At 40.1% G+C, this 17,446-nt stretch overlaps 1 protein-coding gene across 2 annotated transcripts in view; it reads right to left on the bottom strand.

Moving 5' to 3' along the window:
• Window positions 1-17,446, bottom strand: part of cntn6 (contactin 6) — a 135,836-nt gene that overhangs the window by 42,382 nt on the left and 76,008 nt on the right. For both annotated transcript variants that reach the window (XM_005726627.1, XM_013909199.1), the window contains exons 3-12: window positions 14,782-14,928; window positions 11,735-11,858; window positions 11,324-11,499; window positions 7,973-8,068; window positions 5,135-5,338; window positions 4,888-4,990; window positions 4,561-4,745; window positions 2,106-2,248; window positions 1,885-2,014; window positions 1,408-1,561 (exon numbers count right to left, since the gene is read on the bottom strand). In XM_005726627.1, the coding sequence (XP_005726684.1) occupies window positions 1,408-1,561; window positions 1,885-2,014; window positions 2,106-2,248; window positions 4,561-4,745; window positions 4,888-4,990; window positions 5,135-5,338; window positions 7,973-8,068; window positions 11,324-11,499; window positions 11,735-11,858; window positions 14,782-14,842 (1,376 nt within the window). In that variant the 5' untranslated portion in view covers window positions 14,843-14,928. The remainder of the gene's footprint in view (window positions 1-1,407; window positions 1,562-1,884; window positions 2,015-2,105; window positions 2,249-4,560; window positions 4,746-4,887; window positions 4,991-5,134; window positions 5,339-7,972; window positions 8,069-11,323; window positions 11,500-11,734; window positions 11,859-14,781; window positions 14,929-17,446) is intronic.

The raw sequence follows: 17,446 nt of genomic DNA, 5'->3' as shown, positions 1-17,446 counted from the left end.
TTTTTAAAGGATAAATGTTAAATCATACTATTTCTCCATACATTATTCTATTGGGTTAAACTGCCAACTTACTTCAATTTTCAAATATCATATTTCTTTTTTATAAAGGTAACAGCACTATAAACATTTTCCCTTTAATAAAAAGGCTGACTAACAGTTGGTAATGCAGCCTCATTGTGACATCAATACAGGAAAGCTTCTGTTCCTTTGATGGCCAATTTTAATGCATTATTACCAAATTTATGACCTCAGAGCTCCACGTTTAGAATACAATTAAAAATTCAACTTACTGCCAAACCTTTTGTTATTTCAAAGCCTCAATTGATGTTAAGGTGTTGTAAGCCACTGAAGCTGTGGTGGCTTTAGGAGGCAAGGCACTAACACAAAATTGAAGCCATTAAGTAATTATACAGTGTGAGACTGACAAGCCTTTTGGACGGTGTTTTACAGAAAAGACATGCTTTCAATTTCAAGTCGGATGATGTATGGGTATGCTGAACAATGGCCCAAAGACGGATACACCCAATGTGCCAATGCTGCTTTTTATTCCCATCAAAAAAACAGAAGGATCCAAAATACTCCTATATTATGTGATTAAGATAACATCATATTGTCAACAGTGGGAGCTGCACTTAGGCGCAGCTCAAAAGTGTGTAAGGAAAGAGATCTTCAGTGATTGTTGACAACTGTTAAACTGCTGTGAAGTTTACTGGGAAATAATTTGTCTGCCCTTATTGTAGCCTGTCTACCAGTTATCTAGCCATCACTACATGATCTTTCATGTCCCTTTCTTTTACACCCAGCGTTTAATGAAAGCAGACCTCATACTGTGCTTGAACTCTTGCTTGGTTCATCCTGTGTGGATTAGCTTCTGCTGAGGCTGGGTGCAACAGAAAACGGGTTCTTTTAGCTCACAGGTGTCGCCTCAGACCTTCAATCATGACACGGCGCGGCCTGTCATGTCGCCTGAGGTGGCGTTTCACTGAAAGATGGAGTCAGATTGTTTTTCTCTTTGGCTTTCACATGGAAAAAGTCCCAACAGGATCTCTGTTCTACTTTTTTTCCCCCGGCTTTGAAGATCTGTAAAACTGCGGCGACACCGGACGCTTTGAAGTTTCAAACAGCTAAATCATACAGTGCTCTCCTTCCTGTGCATTGCAAAACTGATAAGGCTCAGTGTCATGGCCTCCTTGGTACAGGCAGCAAACGGCAGCAGTGTCAGCAGAAAACCAACATCCATATCCGAGGGAATAAGGTGTCTATCTAAAAAAAACACATTCTTTGACCAACGAGGAAGTTTTATGCAACACTGATTCCAAAGTCCCCTTGAGCCAAGGCATAAATAACAATCGGTACTGGAAATTAATGCCTTCAGTGGGTTGTGCAGCGGTGCTTATAATACCCTACCTCTTACTGTCCTTCAGGTGCATCCCCCCCTCTCTCCACCAGGAGATTGTGGCCCTGGGAGAAGCGTGGGGGCGACACTCTAACACCACCTCACCCCCCCTCTGGATCACCGTGGACTTCTTCACGGGGCGCCGGGTGAAGTCAGGCGGCGAGGCTGAGGAAGAGACCCGTGTTGATGCAGTTTGTCTCGCTTTGTCAAGGTGCAACAGCTGTGCATCAGCCAAAATGTCAAGAGCATCACCAGCAATTACGGAAATTATATGTCACCACCAGAGCTGGCTCATTGTAGGAAATTATTATGGAAATGAATGTGCAAGGCTCAGTGAGGTGCTAGTTTAGCTGGTTTCTACTTATTTATTCACTTTCAAATAGGGAGCATTTTAATTCCAGTGACAGCAAGATGTACAGACAGCATATCTTTGCCTTGCCTCTTGTTCAGTCCATTGTAAATGAAACGGGGCAAACATGACTGCTTACCTACAACCTTGAGCTCAGCACTGGCATACACAGATCCATGCTCATTCTCTGCCACACACTGATACATCCCAGAGTCTGACAGACTAATCTTGGGTATGGTCAGTCTGCCTGCTTCCAAATGGATCCTCTCCTGAACAATAAAAAAAATTGAAAGAAAATGTCAATCATCCTTTTTAATGATTTTGAAACATGCAGTACTCGTACTCACTCACACATCTTACCTCTGCTTTTAGTGACTGACCATTCTTCAACCATCTGTACGTAGGCATAGGTTTGCCAATGGCTTTACATTCCCACTGCAGGTTAGCATCGATGGCCATATGGGCATCTTTCAGTGTCTGCACCCACTGTAGATGTTCAGCACCTGCAGAAAGACAAATGGTTATGAATATATCCTATGAATTCAAAAATTAATTGCATATATTCGTAAAAGTGTCGCTCTACAAAAATCAATCCCGATGTGACAAATATGGTAATTTCCCAGTGAAACTCAGGAATTAAGAGTAAGAGAGAAAGAGATTATTTTAAATGAAGAACTACTGCCAAACAACGTTTTTGGGAAGACAAAATCCCGTTTGATTACTCATTCTAAGTCATTCACGTGATTGTAGTGAAGGAGAAGGCTTACTAGACCAGAGTTCACACTTCTGGTCTTTTCTGGTCTCTCCTAGGCAGGAATTAGTGACTTGACTTCATTAGTGACTTGACATGTTACTGCTGGCAACAGATAAGGAGTGGCAAGTAAAAGAAAAGGTAGTATTACCTAAGCTGTCTTTGGGTGATTGTAGACTTGACATGCTGCCACAGGTTTGGACCATTTGCAGAGGTTTTACTGTGCCTACTGACAGCTCTGCCATTACAGCATAATCGGTGAAAGATGACACCTCTGTACGAAGAGAGCAGCTCTCTTTGTCATATAGGACCTAATCTTTCTTATATTATATAGTGTATGGCACTGATTCTCTTTGCTAACCCACAGTAAAGAGTTTCAAGTTATGTACAACATGGCCAATCAGTGGAATCATTAATGTAACCAATCTGAAAAACCCAGAAAGAGATGAACTTCAAAAAGCACCCAAAGAGATTCGTAATGACTGTGCGAATGATTGTATACATTAGATTGTATAATCCAATTAGATATATAAGATGAGCTACATAGGGATAGGAAATTAATAAGAATTTGGTTCCTTTGTAGGTCGACTGGGAAATGGTCAACATTATTTAGCATGTGAATATGATCTTTCTTTGATTTCACGCTCATCTGTTTTGCTATTTGCATTAACACTTGTTGCCCATAAGTCCAAAATAATGATTTTATTGATTGATTTATATAAATATAAAACAATACTATTCTAACCAATACCAGAATAGGTATACAACAATATACAAGTGTGTGTTTTTATAATATACTTGTAGATTTGATAATTATGAACTGATCACTGCTTAGTTTAATTTGATTTGTGTCTTTTCATTTTCACTCTCAGTCTGGTTGGGATTTAGTACTAACACTACTTAGTAAGGGTTAGGCACTAAATTGCACATTGGTTTTCAGAAAAGATTGTGGTTTAGTTTACGATATCTGTATTTACTACATTAACCCAGCACATTAAAAATGGCTCTTTAGCAGCATGTTTAAATATAATTCATTTACATTTGTAATGGGATGGAAACCTCTTTGTGCTGTTGCCATAACCTTGTGTATCTCTGAGACAGGTAATACCAGTATTTGGCATCATAGGCATGAACCAGCTGTTCATGCAGGGCTTGTCTGAGCTTCAAGTCATACTTTCAGCGTCAGATGTGCAGTATTTTAGTTACTAACTTTAAGAAGCTCTTGCTCACTACTACTTTTAAGTACTGGTTAAAAACTTCCTTCTTTACACTTAACTTTAAGCTCTAGTTAGTTCTACTTTTGACCCTCAGATTTCTTTTAAATTAAAAAAAAAAAACATTGAATTTGTTCTTTTTATGTTTTAATGTGACACTGTTTCAATGCCATCTCCATCTCCTTTTGAATTCACTGTGAAGCACCTTGAATTGCATTCATGTGAAATATGTTGCATAAACAAACCTGCCCGGCGTTACTGCTGCTTTGTGTCAACAGCCATTCACGGCTTAATCTTTAGCACTACTGATGTCATAACCAGACACCTCAGAATCCACGCTGCATGTACACAAGGTCTGCATAAAACAAAGGATCCTGAATCTAGTTCAGACACTGATATCCATCTTTCCTACTTTCTTATCTGCACACATGGCAGACAGGAGCAGGCGAGACACTGACTCCTCGCTCTGCTTTTAGAAGTCGAGTGTGAATATTCGCAGATGGCAGGGATTTCCTGAGATCTACAAATGACCCCTCTAAATATTTGAATTTGACAGTCAGATTCAGAGATGGTAAATTTGTCCTGAGATACTGGAAATCATATTTTCTAATTTGAAAATATTTATTACACTGCAGGCAATTTACACTCCAACAATAAGGACACATGACTTCAAATTATCATGCTTATTATCCTTCCATTAGAACAAACATTAGAAAAAATAATACTTGAATAAAGGGCTGTTTTCCAATAATTATAGCTCTGACTAAAGATCTAAATATTACTGAAAAAGAAAAAAAGGGTTATTAGTAGACTCCGATAAGCAAGAAGCAAAATGTTCTTTCTTACTTACTGTGGAATATAAGTTGCCCTCTGGCAACATTTCGTCCTCTGCTGTTTTCGGCTACACACTCGTACACGCCGGCATCCTCTGGGCGAAAATATGGAATTTCCAGAACCCCGCTGGAGTGGTTGATTTTAATCTTGCCAGGGAGTGGATTTCCATCAGCTCTTCTCCATGAGATGGAAGGCACAGGGCTGCGGAGGTCAAACACAAAGAGGTCACGCAGGCCACATTCTCCTGCTCCACCATGACCGGAAAGACTGCTGCTGCCGTGTTTGATAGTAATTGAGGACGCTGCTCTGCAAATACCCCAGTGGACTGTGTTGTGCCACTTACTTTCCTAAGGCAAAGCATTCCAGTTTCACTGACGATCCTTTGGAGACATGAAGGGTGTCAGGAAACTGAACCTCGATCTTTGGCTCATATTCGCCCATCACCACTGCACAAGGCATAAATGGAAAATCATATCATTTAAAACACAAAAGAAGGGCAAGAGCTGTGGCGCAGGTGACAACTAGTTCACTCAAGTGATTTATCTCATAGACTGATAACCACAAGGCAGACTGGTGATGGTGATGCTCACCGTCCCTCCGTACCACCACTGGGGTTGGAGAGCTGAACACTGTTGAGTTGGTCATCATGTTTTTCACTGCACATGTGTAGTTCCCCGCATCCGATGCTTCAACTTTGGCTATGTACAAATTTCCCGTCTTCTGAGAAATGAAACGACGAGCATCCTGCTGCAGGAAGCTGCGCTGTCCATTGAAAACCCATGAATATTTGATCTCTGGAATAATGGGAACAGGACATGAAATGCAGATAGTGAGGCACAAAAGAAATAAACTTTCCAGTCACATTTACAAAATTCCCAGAACAGCAAGACCATTAATGCTTAACACATACATAGATAATTTAAGGACAAAAGTACAGGCCCACCCACACATTACACTTACAGTATGGGAGCTGCTCGGCCATGGACACCCACGCTACAAAGCTTTGGTGCTGATATTAATGCCAGAGGAGATTTGGAGTTCTGCACTTATTGAGTCAGCATGGGATTGGCCACTTTTAAGGACAATAATAATTAATTATTAAAAGGTGTGGACCGACACGTTCACTCTATGTAGTTTATCAGGAAATGAGAAATATGTTTTATTTATCTGTTGAACAATACAAGATGACTTCAAAGCACATAAGAGTTCAAAGTGTTTTTAGTTAAGCCAAGTTAAGATCAGCTGACCTTCTGCTCGGATGTCGACGCACAAACTTATGGTTGAGCATTTTTATAGTATACATGGTGAATTCAACTCCAACAACAATAAGTCATCAAGAATGTTCTTTTTGAGAAAAAAATAGGACCTTTTTGGACATTTTTAATTTAATTTAATAAATAATTGAGCCATTTTTTCTTCCTTTATTATCATAAATTTGGGCGTTTATTTTGAGTCGCTCCCCCAAACAACAAATCTGCAGCTGACTCCAGCGCCCACCTGACTATTTTTCTGCTTTTTAACTGAAAGTTTACATTTGTGTGTTATTTTCTAAAGCTTTGTGCCTTCACTAGGCTTGAAGCGACATGGGACTGGGTGCTGCGGAAAGGTTAGGTAACATGGGAAGCACTGAGAGATGGGCTAAGGTTGCGCTGACACATACAGCAAAAGAATAGCCTCTCTGTTTTGACTCGGATCATTGAGTTGCTCAGCGAGGCTGTCATCACAGGGGACTCCAGCAGAAGAATGCAGGTTTGATAAAAGTTGAACCCAGCACTGGGACTTTTTTTTGGCGATATTGGTCAAGCCTCTAGCTATCAAAAATGTACAGAGTTGGTTAGAGTTCTATGTTATGTGTTATAAAAACACTGGAGGATCATATTTTATTCATTTTTTCATTTTTTGATTTGAACTCAGAGTTTTGGGTTATTTTGGATGGCGTCATTGTTCCTGCCTTATCTGTTGAGCATGTGGAATATGGCAACAACAGTTATGGTTATTAGTCTCTAACTTTATTAAAAATTATTCTACACTTCTGAAACAAATAAAAAACAAACAAAGAAAGGACTGATAAACAGGCCAATGTATGAGTGCAAAGCGCAAAGAAAAGCGAAAGAGAGCTAAGAAGAGTGAGAAGCGTCTGCAGGGAATGCTGAATGAACTTTGCTATTAGTGCAGCCCGCCCGTATCAGACACATGACATTCTGCAGGCAGCCCTTTTGACTGGGCAGATGGGGGGAAAAAAAGAAAGGAAAAAAAAAAGTCCCACTTGCTTTCCTTCAGGGAAAGCTGTGAATTAAAATCATTACAAGGGAAGTCAGGGCAGTAACTGACAGACCTTTCATGATTAGGGACTATCAGAGAGTGGGTCTGTTGAAGAGCTGCAGTCTCACAGCAACAGAGGACTTGCAGGCACATAATCTCATGTCCTCTGACAGAGTTTAACTCACAGAGCAGCTCCTTTTAGGCCACTTACCTATTGATTGCTCTGAAAAGCTTCAAATGTCTCCTTTTTTAATAAGGTGCATCAGTGTATTCCTCAAGTGGTGCATCAACAAGTATTAAAGAAGTATTTAACATTATCTAAAGGTGGAGGGGAAAAAACACTTTTTTGTTCCATTTTAAAAACACCTCCAGCTACTGTGGCGTTATCACATCGTACAAATCCCATCAAATGTTTCACTATGCTTCATTTAAAAGGAAAAATAAAGAAATTGAGGGTTTTTTTGTTGTTGTTTTTTTTAAACGGGAAGGGAGGGAATGCTGGAGGGCAAATTGCTAAAGTGTGGATTCCCACGTGGCAGCAGGATTCAGTTGGAAACAGAGAGCGGAGAAAGCCTGGTATGCTGGCGTGAAATTGTGCTGGTGGGCATCGAATGGCTGCAGGAGTGTGGACCACTTTGAGGGTCTGCTAATCAGTAGCACACAGACACATGAGCCGACTCACTGCTGTGCCGCGGGATAAACGCTCCCGCGGCCGCACCAGCCACCGGCAGCCTTTATTACCCAACAGATAACCTGCCCACATCCAGAAAAAAAAGGAAAAAAAATGACAGTCGGGGAAGTGGAGCACTGGAGACTTTATAGATGACAGCATGGTCACAGATCATATGGGCAAGAAAAGTGAGCTCAAGGTTAAGAAGTATGAGGCTATGAACTATAGATGAAGGCATGGGTCTGGGCAGGTAGAGCTGCGGCTGATCATAAAAAGTTCCCTGTCTGACAGATAAGGAGAAGTGAGTGGAAAACAGTATGTCACGGTTCTGAGGGAAGAGCTGCAGAAAGAGAAAGTGGGAAGACATAAAAACAAAGAAGACGCTGCAGTGTTACAGCGAGATAATAAGCAGCAGAGTAAGGGAACAATAAAGATTGCTGAGGCAAGCAGGAGTGTGAAAGCACAGCAGACAAAGAGTCAGGAAGGTGCGCTGTACCTCCGTAATGGGGCGGGGGTCCGCAGAGCAGAACCACGGCCTGACCCTCTCTCACCGACACCGTGTTCCTCGTCTTGCTGCTGAAGTTCTGCAGAACTGTTGAGCGCAAAACACATCAATAACTTTTCAGGGTCTGACAGCTGTAATAACTTATTTTACGTGCGGGCGACATCCGAGGGAAGGGCGTTTTAATCCTGCACAACATTTCCCAGTTTGTTCATATCGCTCACAAGTCAAACCCAACGGCCCCCTGTTCATATCACAGCATGCGCTAGAGACCAGGCAGAGGGTACACCAAAATGCTCCTCTCCAATCGCGCGTTAGAGATTACTTTCACCTTTAATTAAATGCTGCTGTGCTGCGTGAGACAATAAGCAGTGGGGAGACATATCAATTCCAGCGTCAGAGAAATACCATCAAATCCCGGGAGGGGAGCAAGCAAATATCAGCGGTTGTCAAACCAGAAATCAACTGATTAAAAGTCCCTCCAAATCAAGACGTGCAGGCTTCATTCCTGCATGCATTGCATCAGAGCTGCAGACTAGTGTGCAGCGGTAACACACTTACTGTAACTGCTGTCATCCGTGTAACACTACTTTTAGTTTTTTTGTTGCATTTACTTTTGACAAGTGATTTTTTTTCCAGGTTTAAAAAACAACAGAAATAATTGATGCTGTGCATTAATTAGGTTTTAAAAACCACTAAAGAAGGCAAACAAGAAATGCACTGTTTGACCAAAACAGGATGTGTTAGACAAAAACAAGACAGGCAATCTCAGTAGCTAAACAAGTAAACAGCTCTTTTTCTGGCAATACTTTACCCTATCCAGTGGAAATATAGTAAGGCCACCAAGTTGTTTATTTTTTGCTTGCTTCTTTTATGCTCAGTCACACTACAGAAAAAAACGATGGCAAAAATCAGTGCTTGCCTGGTGATTTTTCTGCATGTAGCTGCAGCGACCAACTGGTCAACCAGAAGTTGAGCTTACAACACCCTCAACCTCTGGACAATCACTTTCAATCACAAGGGGACACAGGTTGCATGGTGTAAGGCAGCCTGGCTTCTAACAATCACGGTCCGACTGCAGTGAAACAGAGTCAGTCTGCGCTGATGAGCGCAACTCGTCTGCATCTCTTTGCAGTTGAATCAACTCAGTTAATTACCAACAGGCTTTAACAGCAAGGTTTTCGAGCAGCTATGCAGTCCTGTAGCAACTACATCACTATTTGTTTCTAATATAAGAGGTAAGAGTTGCCATAAATCTGCTCGTGGCGTGGTCACCAACCACAGTTTTAATTAGTGAGTATGTTACTTTTGTTAAACTTCTTTGGGCATGTCTTACCTCTACAACAAAGAGAAGTTCACACCCCACAATGTGGCGGGGCGTGGTCTGGACATAACTGCAGATGCCGTGCAGGTGCGTGCGTCTTCCCAGCACGGCATCAGCAATCATGTCCCGTCTTAAAATCTGTACTGGTTCCTGTTTTGAGTGTTGTTGTTGGAGTGTTCGGCTGAGCTAGGAAACTGCAGCCTTGTGTGTCTGTGAACAGCAATCGAGTGTGTAAATAAAAGTTAATGCTGAAAAGCATGTATGTGTCGTCAGGTCTGCCGTGGGTCCTTTATAGGGCTGGGCTATATCATACCATTCACGGTAATACCGGTGTAATGTTGGGCAACGATAGGAAAATGAAATATCGCATGCGCAGTGCCTTTGTTTACATACGCACATGGCGGCGACGCAGAATGAGAAGAGCGAAAGCGGATCGTTGAATGAAACGGATGAACCAGAATTGGTTTGTAAAAATGCTGCAGTGGTGTGGAACTGGTTTAGCTTTTGTCCGTCATATACACAACAAAGCACTATTTTTGGTAGAGCATGCTAGCGGGCCGTTGTTATTACCGTGTTGTTTGGAAAATACGGCACACTTAAAATCAATCCTTTGATTTTTCTGAAAATCGACAGTGCCCCTCATAATCCCGTGTGCCTTATGTATGAATTCTGGTTGTTTTTACTGACCTCGAAACGATTTTATGTGTTAGACGGTGTTCGAAAATCTGTCAAATGTTTTAGTACGACTTTGCTAAGCTACGAACCCACCGCTTGATGGATTATCGGAGCATTACGGCTATATTAGGCAGGAGCCTCGCGGAGTGATACGTACTGTGCTTCAACATAATATTACTGTACTGTGTGTGTATGACCTCTTTTTAAGTTTTGTGGATATTATACGTGGTTATGCTGAGGATATGTCGGCCAGTTTCCACTGGAAATGCCTTTTGGTTAAACTGTCAGCAAGGAATTTGCATTTGCACTGTTACATTTTTATATAACTTTAATGCACTTAAAAAAGCTGCTTGTTTAAGTGAAAATACATTGATGTTTTGTTTTGTTCTTTTGCACTAATAAAGTTCAGGAGTTGTAAAGTATTTTGTCTAGTGTCAATTATATCGTCACTTATATCGTTATCGCAAATTTTCAAATGTATATCGTGATAAATATTTTTGGTCACATCGCCCTGCTCTGGTTCTTTACACACAGTTTTTATCAGTGATTAATTATTAAAAACAACTTTGCAAATAAAGGCCAGAACAGTTACATCAGCAAACTTGAATTTGTTAAGTTCACAGCTAATTCTTTTTTAATCTGACTCCGTTTCATTGGTCGTCCACGCTGGACCTGCAGAGGCTACACACCTTGTTAGCAGTGCACCACAACAGTTGGCTTATGGCCATACTTAGAAGTTGGCAGATTAAACATGATGAACTTCTCATCAGAGAAGCTTCTGTGGGTCTGAAATAGCTGTTTAATGACCACAAAGCTTACAATATGCTATATTGATAATATTGTACTGGATGTAAATATGTTTTATATGGAACACTTAGAGGGACATCACAACTATCATCTAACAAATTTACTAGCAAAGCATTAAGAGTAACACGAGTATAAAAACTGGGATCAGATTTCAATATTTCTGAATATCTTATCATTCAAATAAGGAAAAACAGCCAAAAACAACCATTATCTCTGTCCAGTATCATGTTCTTGCCCAGAACAGAATATAGAATACTTCTGGGGTTTGGACACCTGGCCTGACGAATAAAATATTGTGTTCTGGGATTTTTCACCATCTCCTGACATTTTAAAGACCAAATAAATCAAATGATTAACCAGGGAAATTATAATAGAGATAAATGGAATTAATCATCGGTCGCAGCCCCACTCTAACTGTTTTGCATTCCGTTGAGTCACACATAATATCACACCGAGTCAAAGTGGGGTGGGAGAGTGGGATTTTTTTTCACTGCTGTTACAGTATATGCATATTTAAAAAAAAATCAGAATCAACTCACATGCAAACTGGACTTTTGCCTCCCTGCTGACGACAGTCCCGAATATGTTGGTGGCAATGCACTGATACACTCCCCCGTGATTGATGACATGAGGGTTACTGATCAGCAGGTTCCCCTCTACAAGGCTGTAGTTTAGATCTGAGTCCGTGTTTATGTCTCTTCCATCTACCTTCCACCTGCACAGACAGACTGATGAAGACTGAAGCATTGGCACCATCAATGAAAAGTGATGCTGGCCAAGAACATGTAGCTTTCCTGCTTTTCCAGAAAGCATCGCACAAGGAGACCAACGACTAAACACAAATACTTGTAGTGAACGACTGCATTAAAATATAAATGGGTTCTGTAAATTTGATCCCACACGCTGTAGTCTCACTTTGTAGATAAACAAAAAGCTGTCAAACCACTCACCTATAACGCGGAGGTGGGTTCCCTTTTGCTTTGCAGTTAATAAACACCTGCTTATCATCAGTGCTCATTGGGAAAATACTGTCGCTAGGTTCCTGGGTGAAGACGGGACCATGGCGTGTATTCTCTGCAGAGAGAGAAAAAAAACAAGAAAAGTACAATGGGGAAAAAAAAAAGCACTCATTGCTCAGAAAACTGTGTGTGAACTTAACACCTATTATAATTAGCTGCCAACATGGCTCCTTGAGCAGATCCTGCATTTAATAAACGCTCTCGTGCACATGTCACGAGGCAGATAATACATTATGATGAAAGAGCAATTAACCAAAGATAACCCTCGAGCATTTTGGCTAACTGACTGAGTTTTTCTTCCTCCTCTCCCGTCCTCATTCTTACACATCCACATACACAGTTATGATCGCAAATCTGTGCAGCACATAAATACATTTGAGTAACACATGGCTGAAATGTTACTACTACCATTACTACTACTACTACTAATAAGAAGAAGAAGAACAAGAAGAAACAAAATGCATCATCATTAGTAATCATATCATTGGTCAACATGTTTTCAGTGTATACAGGTATATATGATATGTATTTCACTGGTGCTACTTCTATGTGTCACAATGCTTTCAACAGTGTACTGTGAAAGCAAATAAAATTTATCGAGGCATATTTTCATATGCTTTAAAAAACATGTTACTTTACCTCGCAGCTTTACAGATTTCCTTTCCTTTTGATTTGAAATTTGATCCTTGAAACATTCCAATTTGTTCTGATTTCATGAAAAGTGGATGAATAGATTAGTGCCGAAAATTTAGCCGACAAAATGTATTTTAGTCATTTGTGGTCTCAAGCTGACAAAGTAGCATATCATAAAAATCAGAGTCAAACAACAATTTTAAGCATCTTTTTCAGTTTAAGTGGCAGAAACTGGTACACCACCTGGAAATCACTGGTTAGCTGGCTTCCTCCTAATGATATCACACACACTGTAAAAGATGGCAAACATTTCCCAAGCACAGCTGAAACTATGACTTCTGGCAAAGCAGCTTCTACTATTGAATCAATAATCCAAATATAAAAGACTGTTGAGCTTGTGATTATTGCAAACATTTCTAACATGTTTTTGCTCCGTCTTTGGGGGCCGTTGAGTGCAGATTGATGGGAAAACATTTTTTATTAAAATGCCAAAAGACAACAAATACATGAAAGTACAGAAAAGCAAAACACAGAATCCAGTTTAAGCTGAATTACATGTCGAGAATAATTAGAAAGATGGACAAGTAACCCAGCTGGCTAATTGAATTATGTTTTATTTCATCTTTGCTTTAATGCAAGCAGGATGACTTGGTTAAGATGTTTACACGAGAGCCGCAGTAATCAAAGTAGTGCCCCATTCTGCTTATAATCTAATTAGACGAGCGCATGCAAAGCTGTATACATGTTGTTTGAGCATGCATGTCTGCTCCGTGAAGCTTGTTGTTTTGGTTTCCTCCAGCCAAACTATCAATACACAGGAGTAATTAACTGATATTGCACTAATTAGTCCCGTGAAATCTATCGTTTCTTTAGCAGATGCACGACCACACTGTGGCACTCGCCCTCCCTCTCCACCGACCACGTGTGTCATATGCCCAAGCTGCACAGCAGCGCTGCTCCGGGGGGAAAAATTGTCCATTTGTCTTCTGGTGCACTTGAAAGGATGAGGTGCTTTTCTTTTATAATACAGTCTTTAACCTTGACTAGGACAAAACGCACTCCCTCCCACACCATCATCACCATCATCCTAATGAGAGTGGGAGTCTTTGCCTCTGGTAAGGGCCTTGTTTCCCCAACCTCTAAGGGAGGTGCTTCATTTTTTTTACCCTGTTTGCAGTGTCCTTTAAATTAAACAAATTAATGAACCTTTAACAGCGGGGCTATTTCACCTGGGAAACGATTGGGTTGGTTTGAGTTTGTGCTCGCGAACAGACCTGCCCTGAGAACACGCCAACTGGACTGACCACCAGCACAGATGAACACACACATACAAATTAACCTTAATTAGATTTCCTGGGAATGCAAGTGAATGTGCGCTCTGTAGTGAGCGCACATTCACTTGCATGTATGTAGAGTTTAGCGTGCAATGACATGTGCATAACCCTCTATTCTCTGCTCTGTGACTGCAGACTACATTATGCGCCTCGGTGAAAATGCTGACTTGAGTCGAGGCTCTAAATCAATGGGAATGCAAGCATAAATAACAATACAATAGACCCCACTCCATATGCTGTATAAATTTAAATGTATTCCTTGATGCCTTGTAAACGGTTGGCTTGAGTTGAGCATACAGTATATTCTTCAAATGTGACTGTCAACACTAAATCTCTACGCTGCGCAGGTTGCCATGTTCAGAGCTCTTAGCGAGATTTTAATGCCTTAGCTGTAACTCATGCAGGTATTAGGAAAATAAAGTCTAACGCTCATCTGCTTTACTCAAAGAGCATCTCAGCACACTGCGAACCTGTGCTGCTGGGGAAGAGGCACAGAATAATTGAGTGTTGAGGAAAGAGTTAGTATGGATTTTTACAGTGCTCTGCCACAATTCATGGAAGTGGCAGCAGCTGGACATAAAGCAAGAAAATTGCATAATAAAATAGCGAGGCATAAAAAGACAAGAGACAGTGAGTCCCACACCGGATGCGAGTCTCTTTTCAAATGTTGGTCTTAACAATGATTCACATCATGAGTCTGAGGTGCTCTGAAAGGAAAATATGAACTCTGATTGTGGCTTAGCGCTATTATCAAAATTTCAATAAATTGATGCACAAAAGTTTTACCATTTCCTACTAAACACTGATTTTAATGAACAAATTGGATCAAATTGGTAGATTTTACCCACAAGCAAAACTAATAGAGTGATTTTTGAGGTCTCTATCTTTCGGTTTGATGTGCAATAGTAACATAAACACGCATTAAGAAAAGGGAAGCCCTTCCTTGCTCGAGATCCACTGTATTCATATTAGGTGTGTGTTATAAAAACGCGACTTCAATTGGCATCTCACCAGCAAGGCACTCTTTGAGTGACAGAAGGATTAACAGTTCCCATGGCAACAACATCTTCATTTTCCAAGGTCAAAGATTCTCCTTCTTCCCATTCAGTTGCCAGAGAGTGCAGAATATTTCCTGGGCAAACGCTCCTCCGTTTGGCTCTGAAAGAGATGGGAGGTAAATGTGTTGCTGTGAAGATGAGGAGATGCAGTCCACATCGAGCCTGCTAGGGAAGAGAAAAAAATAATAAAAAGATGGAACTTGTGGAAAACCGGTGAGCCATTAATAATTCATTCAACCAAATAAGCAGAGCCAAAATCCCATGCCGAAAGGCCAGCTAGCAGTCGATGGGGGAGCTGATATTTGGTGTACACACTGCTACACTATCTCCAAGAGAAAGTCAAGCAGAAAAAAACCCCAAACTGTACAATATGTGTGATAACTTTATCACACTGATGAATGGAAACAGATATATTATTGGAGAAAAGCGTCAAACTTTTGACATTAACTTAGAATTAATAAGCAAAATTTTAATTGTTTGGGACTCTGTCGAGTCGGATTATGTGTAATAAAGAGGTAATAACACATAATGCTGCTTTTGAGTAGCTCTATTGTTCAACATATTGTATCTAGACATAACATCTGCCCTGTTTTTAAAATGATCAGTGGCTCAAATATGTAAGAGTCACACAGAAATATCAGCTGATTTTTGCAGCTCCAAGGAGCATTTTAGTTTATTACTATTTAGCTCCCACAACCTATTTTGTCACACGTACCGTATTCATTAGTGGCTTCTTGCAAACACAAGAGGAAGGAGTTTTCAGGTAGCAGCTATAGCGGGGGCACAAGCATTTTAGAGCTGATTAGCCAAATATTTACCTCAGGAGACGGTGGTCTTGAATTTGTCAAATGAAGCGAACTTGTAATGAATGTTAATGTTGCTTCATATGTAATTAGGCATGTGTTTGCTTACAAGTTAAACATAACAACTAAATGTTAATAATATGCCAATTTTGTGTTTACAGCTTGTTTTTCCTTGCAATGTAAATGTGTGGACAGGGTAGACTAATGATTTAAAGCTGTGTAAACAGAGCGTGACATCTTTGTGACATGCTATTAGCGCCTGTGTTGAAAGAAAAAGGAAAGATATAGTATAACTGCTATAAGGGTACATGAGTTTATGCTATTTTGTTGCATTATTGCCTTTAGTTTAGTTTTACACACTTTATATATATTTGAAAAGAGTTTTGTGCATGTGTGAAGCTTCTATGGTTTTAAAAGTCGCAGTCTTTTTCTTTTATTTCATTTTATTCTATATTATATTTGGACAAAAGACGTGAAAGCTTCAGTGCTTCAGTCAAAAAGTAGTGCTTTGGGGTCATGTGACTAAAACAGTAAGGACAATGCTGTCATGTATATAGGCTACTTTTCTTACATTTGAAACAAACACATAATATTCTTTTAAATACTGAAAACAGGGGAATGAATTCTTCTCTGATTTATAGAACAAATTTATAGATTGGCAGATTTATAGATCAAATATTCAGAGTGAACATCTGTGCAAACTATGTGCTTGGAAAGAGTTGGTCATGTTGAGTCTTAGCCTGTGTGTGACCACAGTACGTGTTTAAATCTGACTGAGTTATGACTTGGAAATGAAGTTCAACCACTGATGCAAATTGTGACACTCGGTTACCGAGCTTCTTAAAGTATTTGTCTGCATGAGCTGTGTGTTACACATGGCTGTGTTGATAATGATTCAAATCAGCAGGTCAGACTAAAATAGCAAACGTGACGTTTTGGATCACTGTCAGGAGGCTGCCTGTTCAACTTGCTAACTATATTTGACTCTCCGTTCATGGAAAGCAAAGCAGAATCCACAAAGCTGACACAGCATTTACACAACATGTACCTAAAAATGTACCAAATCGAACTCTGACCCCAAACATTATTAGACCGCCTGCCATATGATAAGAGATACGGATGTGTTGACCCCCCAAGATTTATTAAGTACATGTTTACCACACATTTTGCCTTCAAGAAAGTTTTACATTGTACTGACTAACGGTTAACACACTGTTTAACTTATAAAAGCTTAACTTGTATGTAAAAAACAAAACTCAATTAAGAAGAGTCAGAAAGCCTGCTGAGTTCTTTTTTCCAGGTATAAGTATTTGCTCATTTTGTACTCTGCAGTGAAGAATGGCCCCAAACTCCTCTTGAACATGCAGTCTTGCTCTGCAGCTGCTTTAAATGCTTGTTTGACGTTGCTGCCAAAGGATTTTTTTTCAACATTATGTTTATTAAAGTTTTACATATATACATATATAAAGTACATACACAAACAAATTTACACAATAAACGAAACATAAGGTACATTCAATGAAAGCACTTGAGTCCATGAGACCTCTGACAGATTTTAAAGAATACTTTTCAGATTGCAGCATATGATTGTGGTCCTGTACAGGGAATAGCTAGGCTGTCCCTGTCTCACACAGCAAACCAGATAGATCTTTATTCCCCCCAAATTTTCTGGAAAATTTCTTGTTTATCTTTTAGAGTATATGTAATTTTCTCTAATGGTAAACATAAAGACAATTCTTTGAACCAATGTGAAATACTTGGTTTGCCAAGACTCCTCCACGTTAGAGCTATCACTCTCTGCCAAAGGATTTTTAA

This window comes from Pundamilia nyererei, unplaced genomic scaffold, assembly GCF_000239375.1.
Source record: "Pundamilia nyererei isolate P.nyererei 1_Seehausen unplaced genomic scaffold, PunNye1.0 scaffold00021, whole genome shotgun sequence".
NCBI lineage: Eukaryota > Metazoa > Chordata > Actinopteri > Cichliformes > Cichlidae > Pundamilia > Pundamilia nyererei.
The sequence above is the reverse complement of the archived record's forward strand: the minus strand, read 5'-3'. Positions and strand labels throughout refer to the sequence as shown.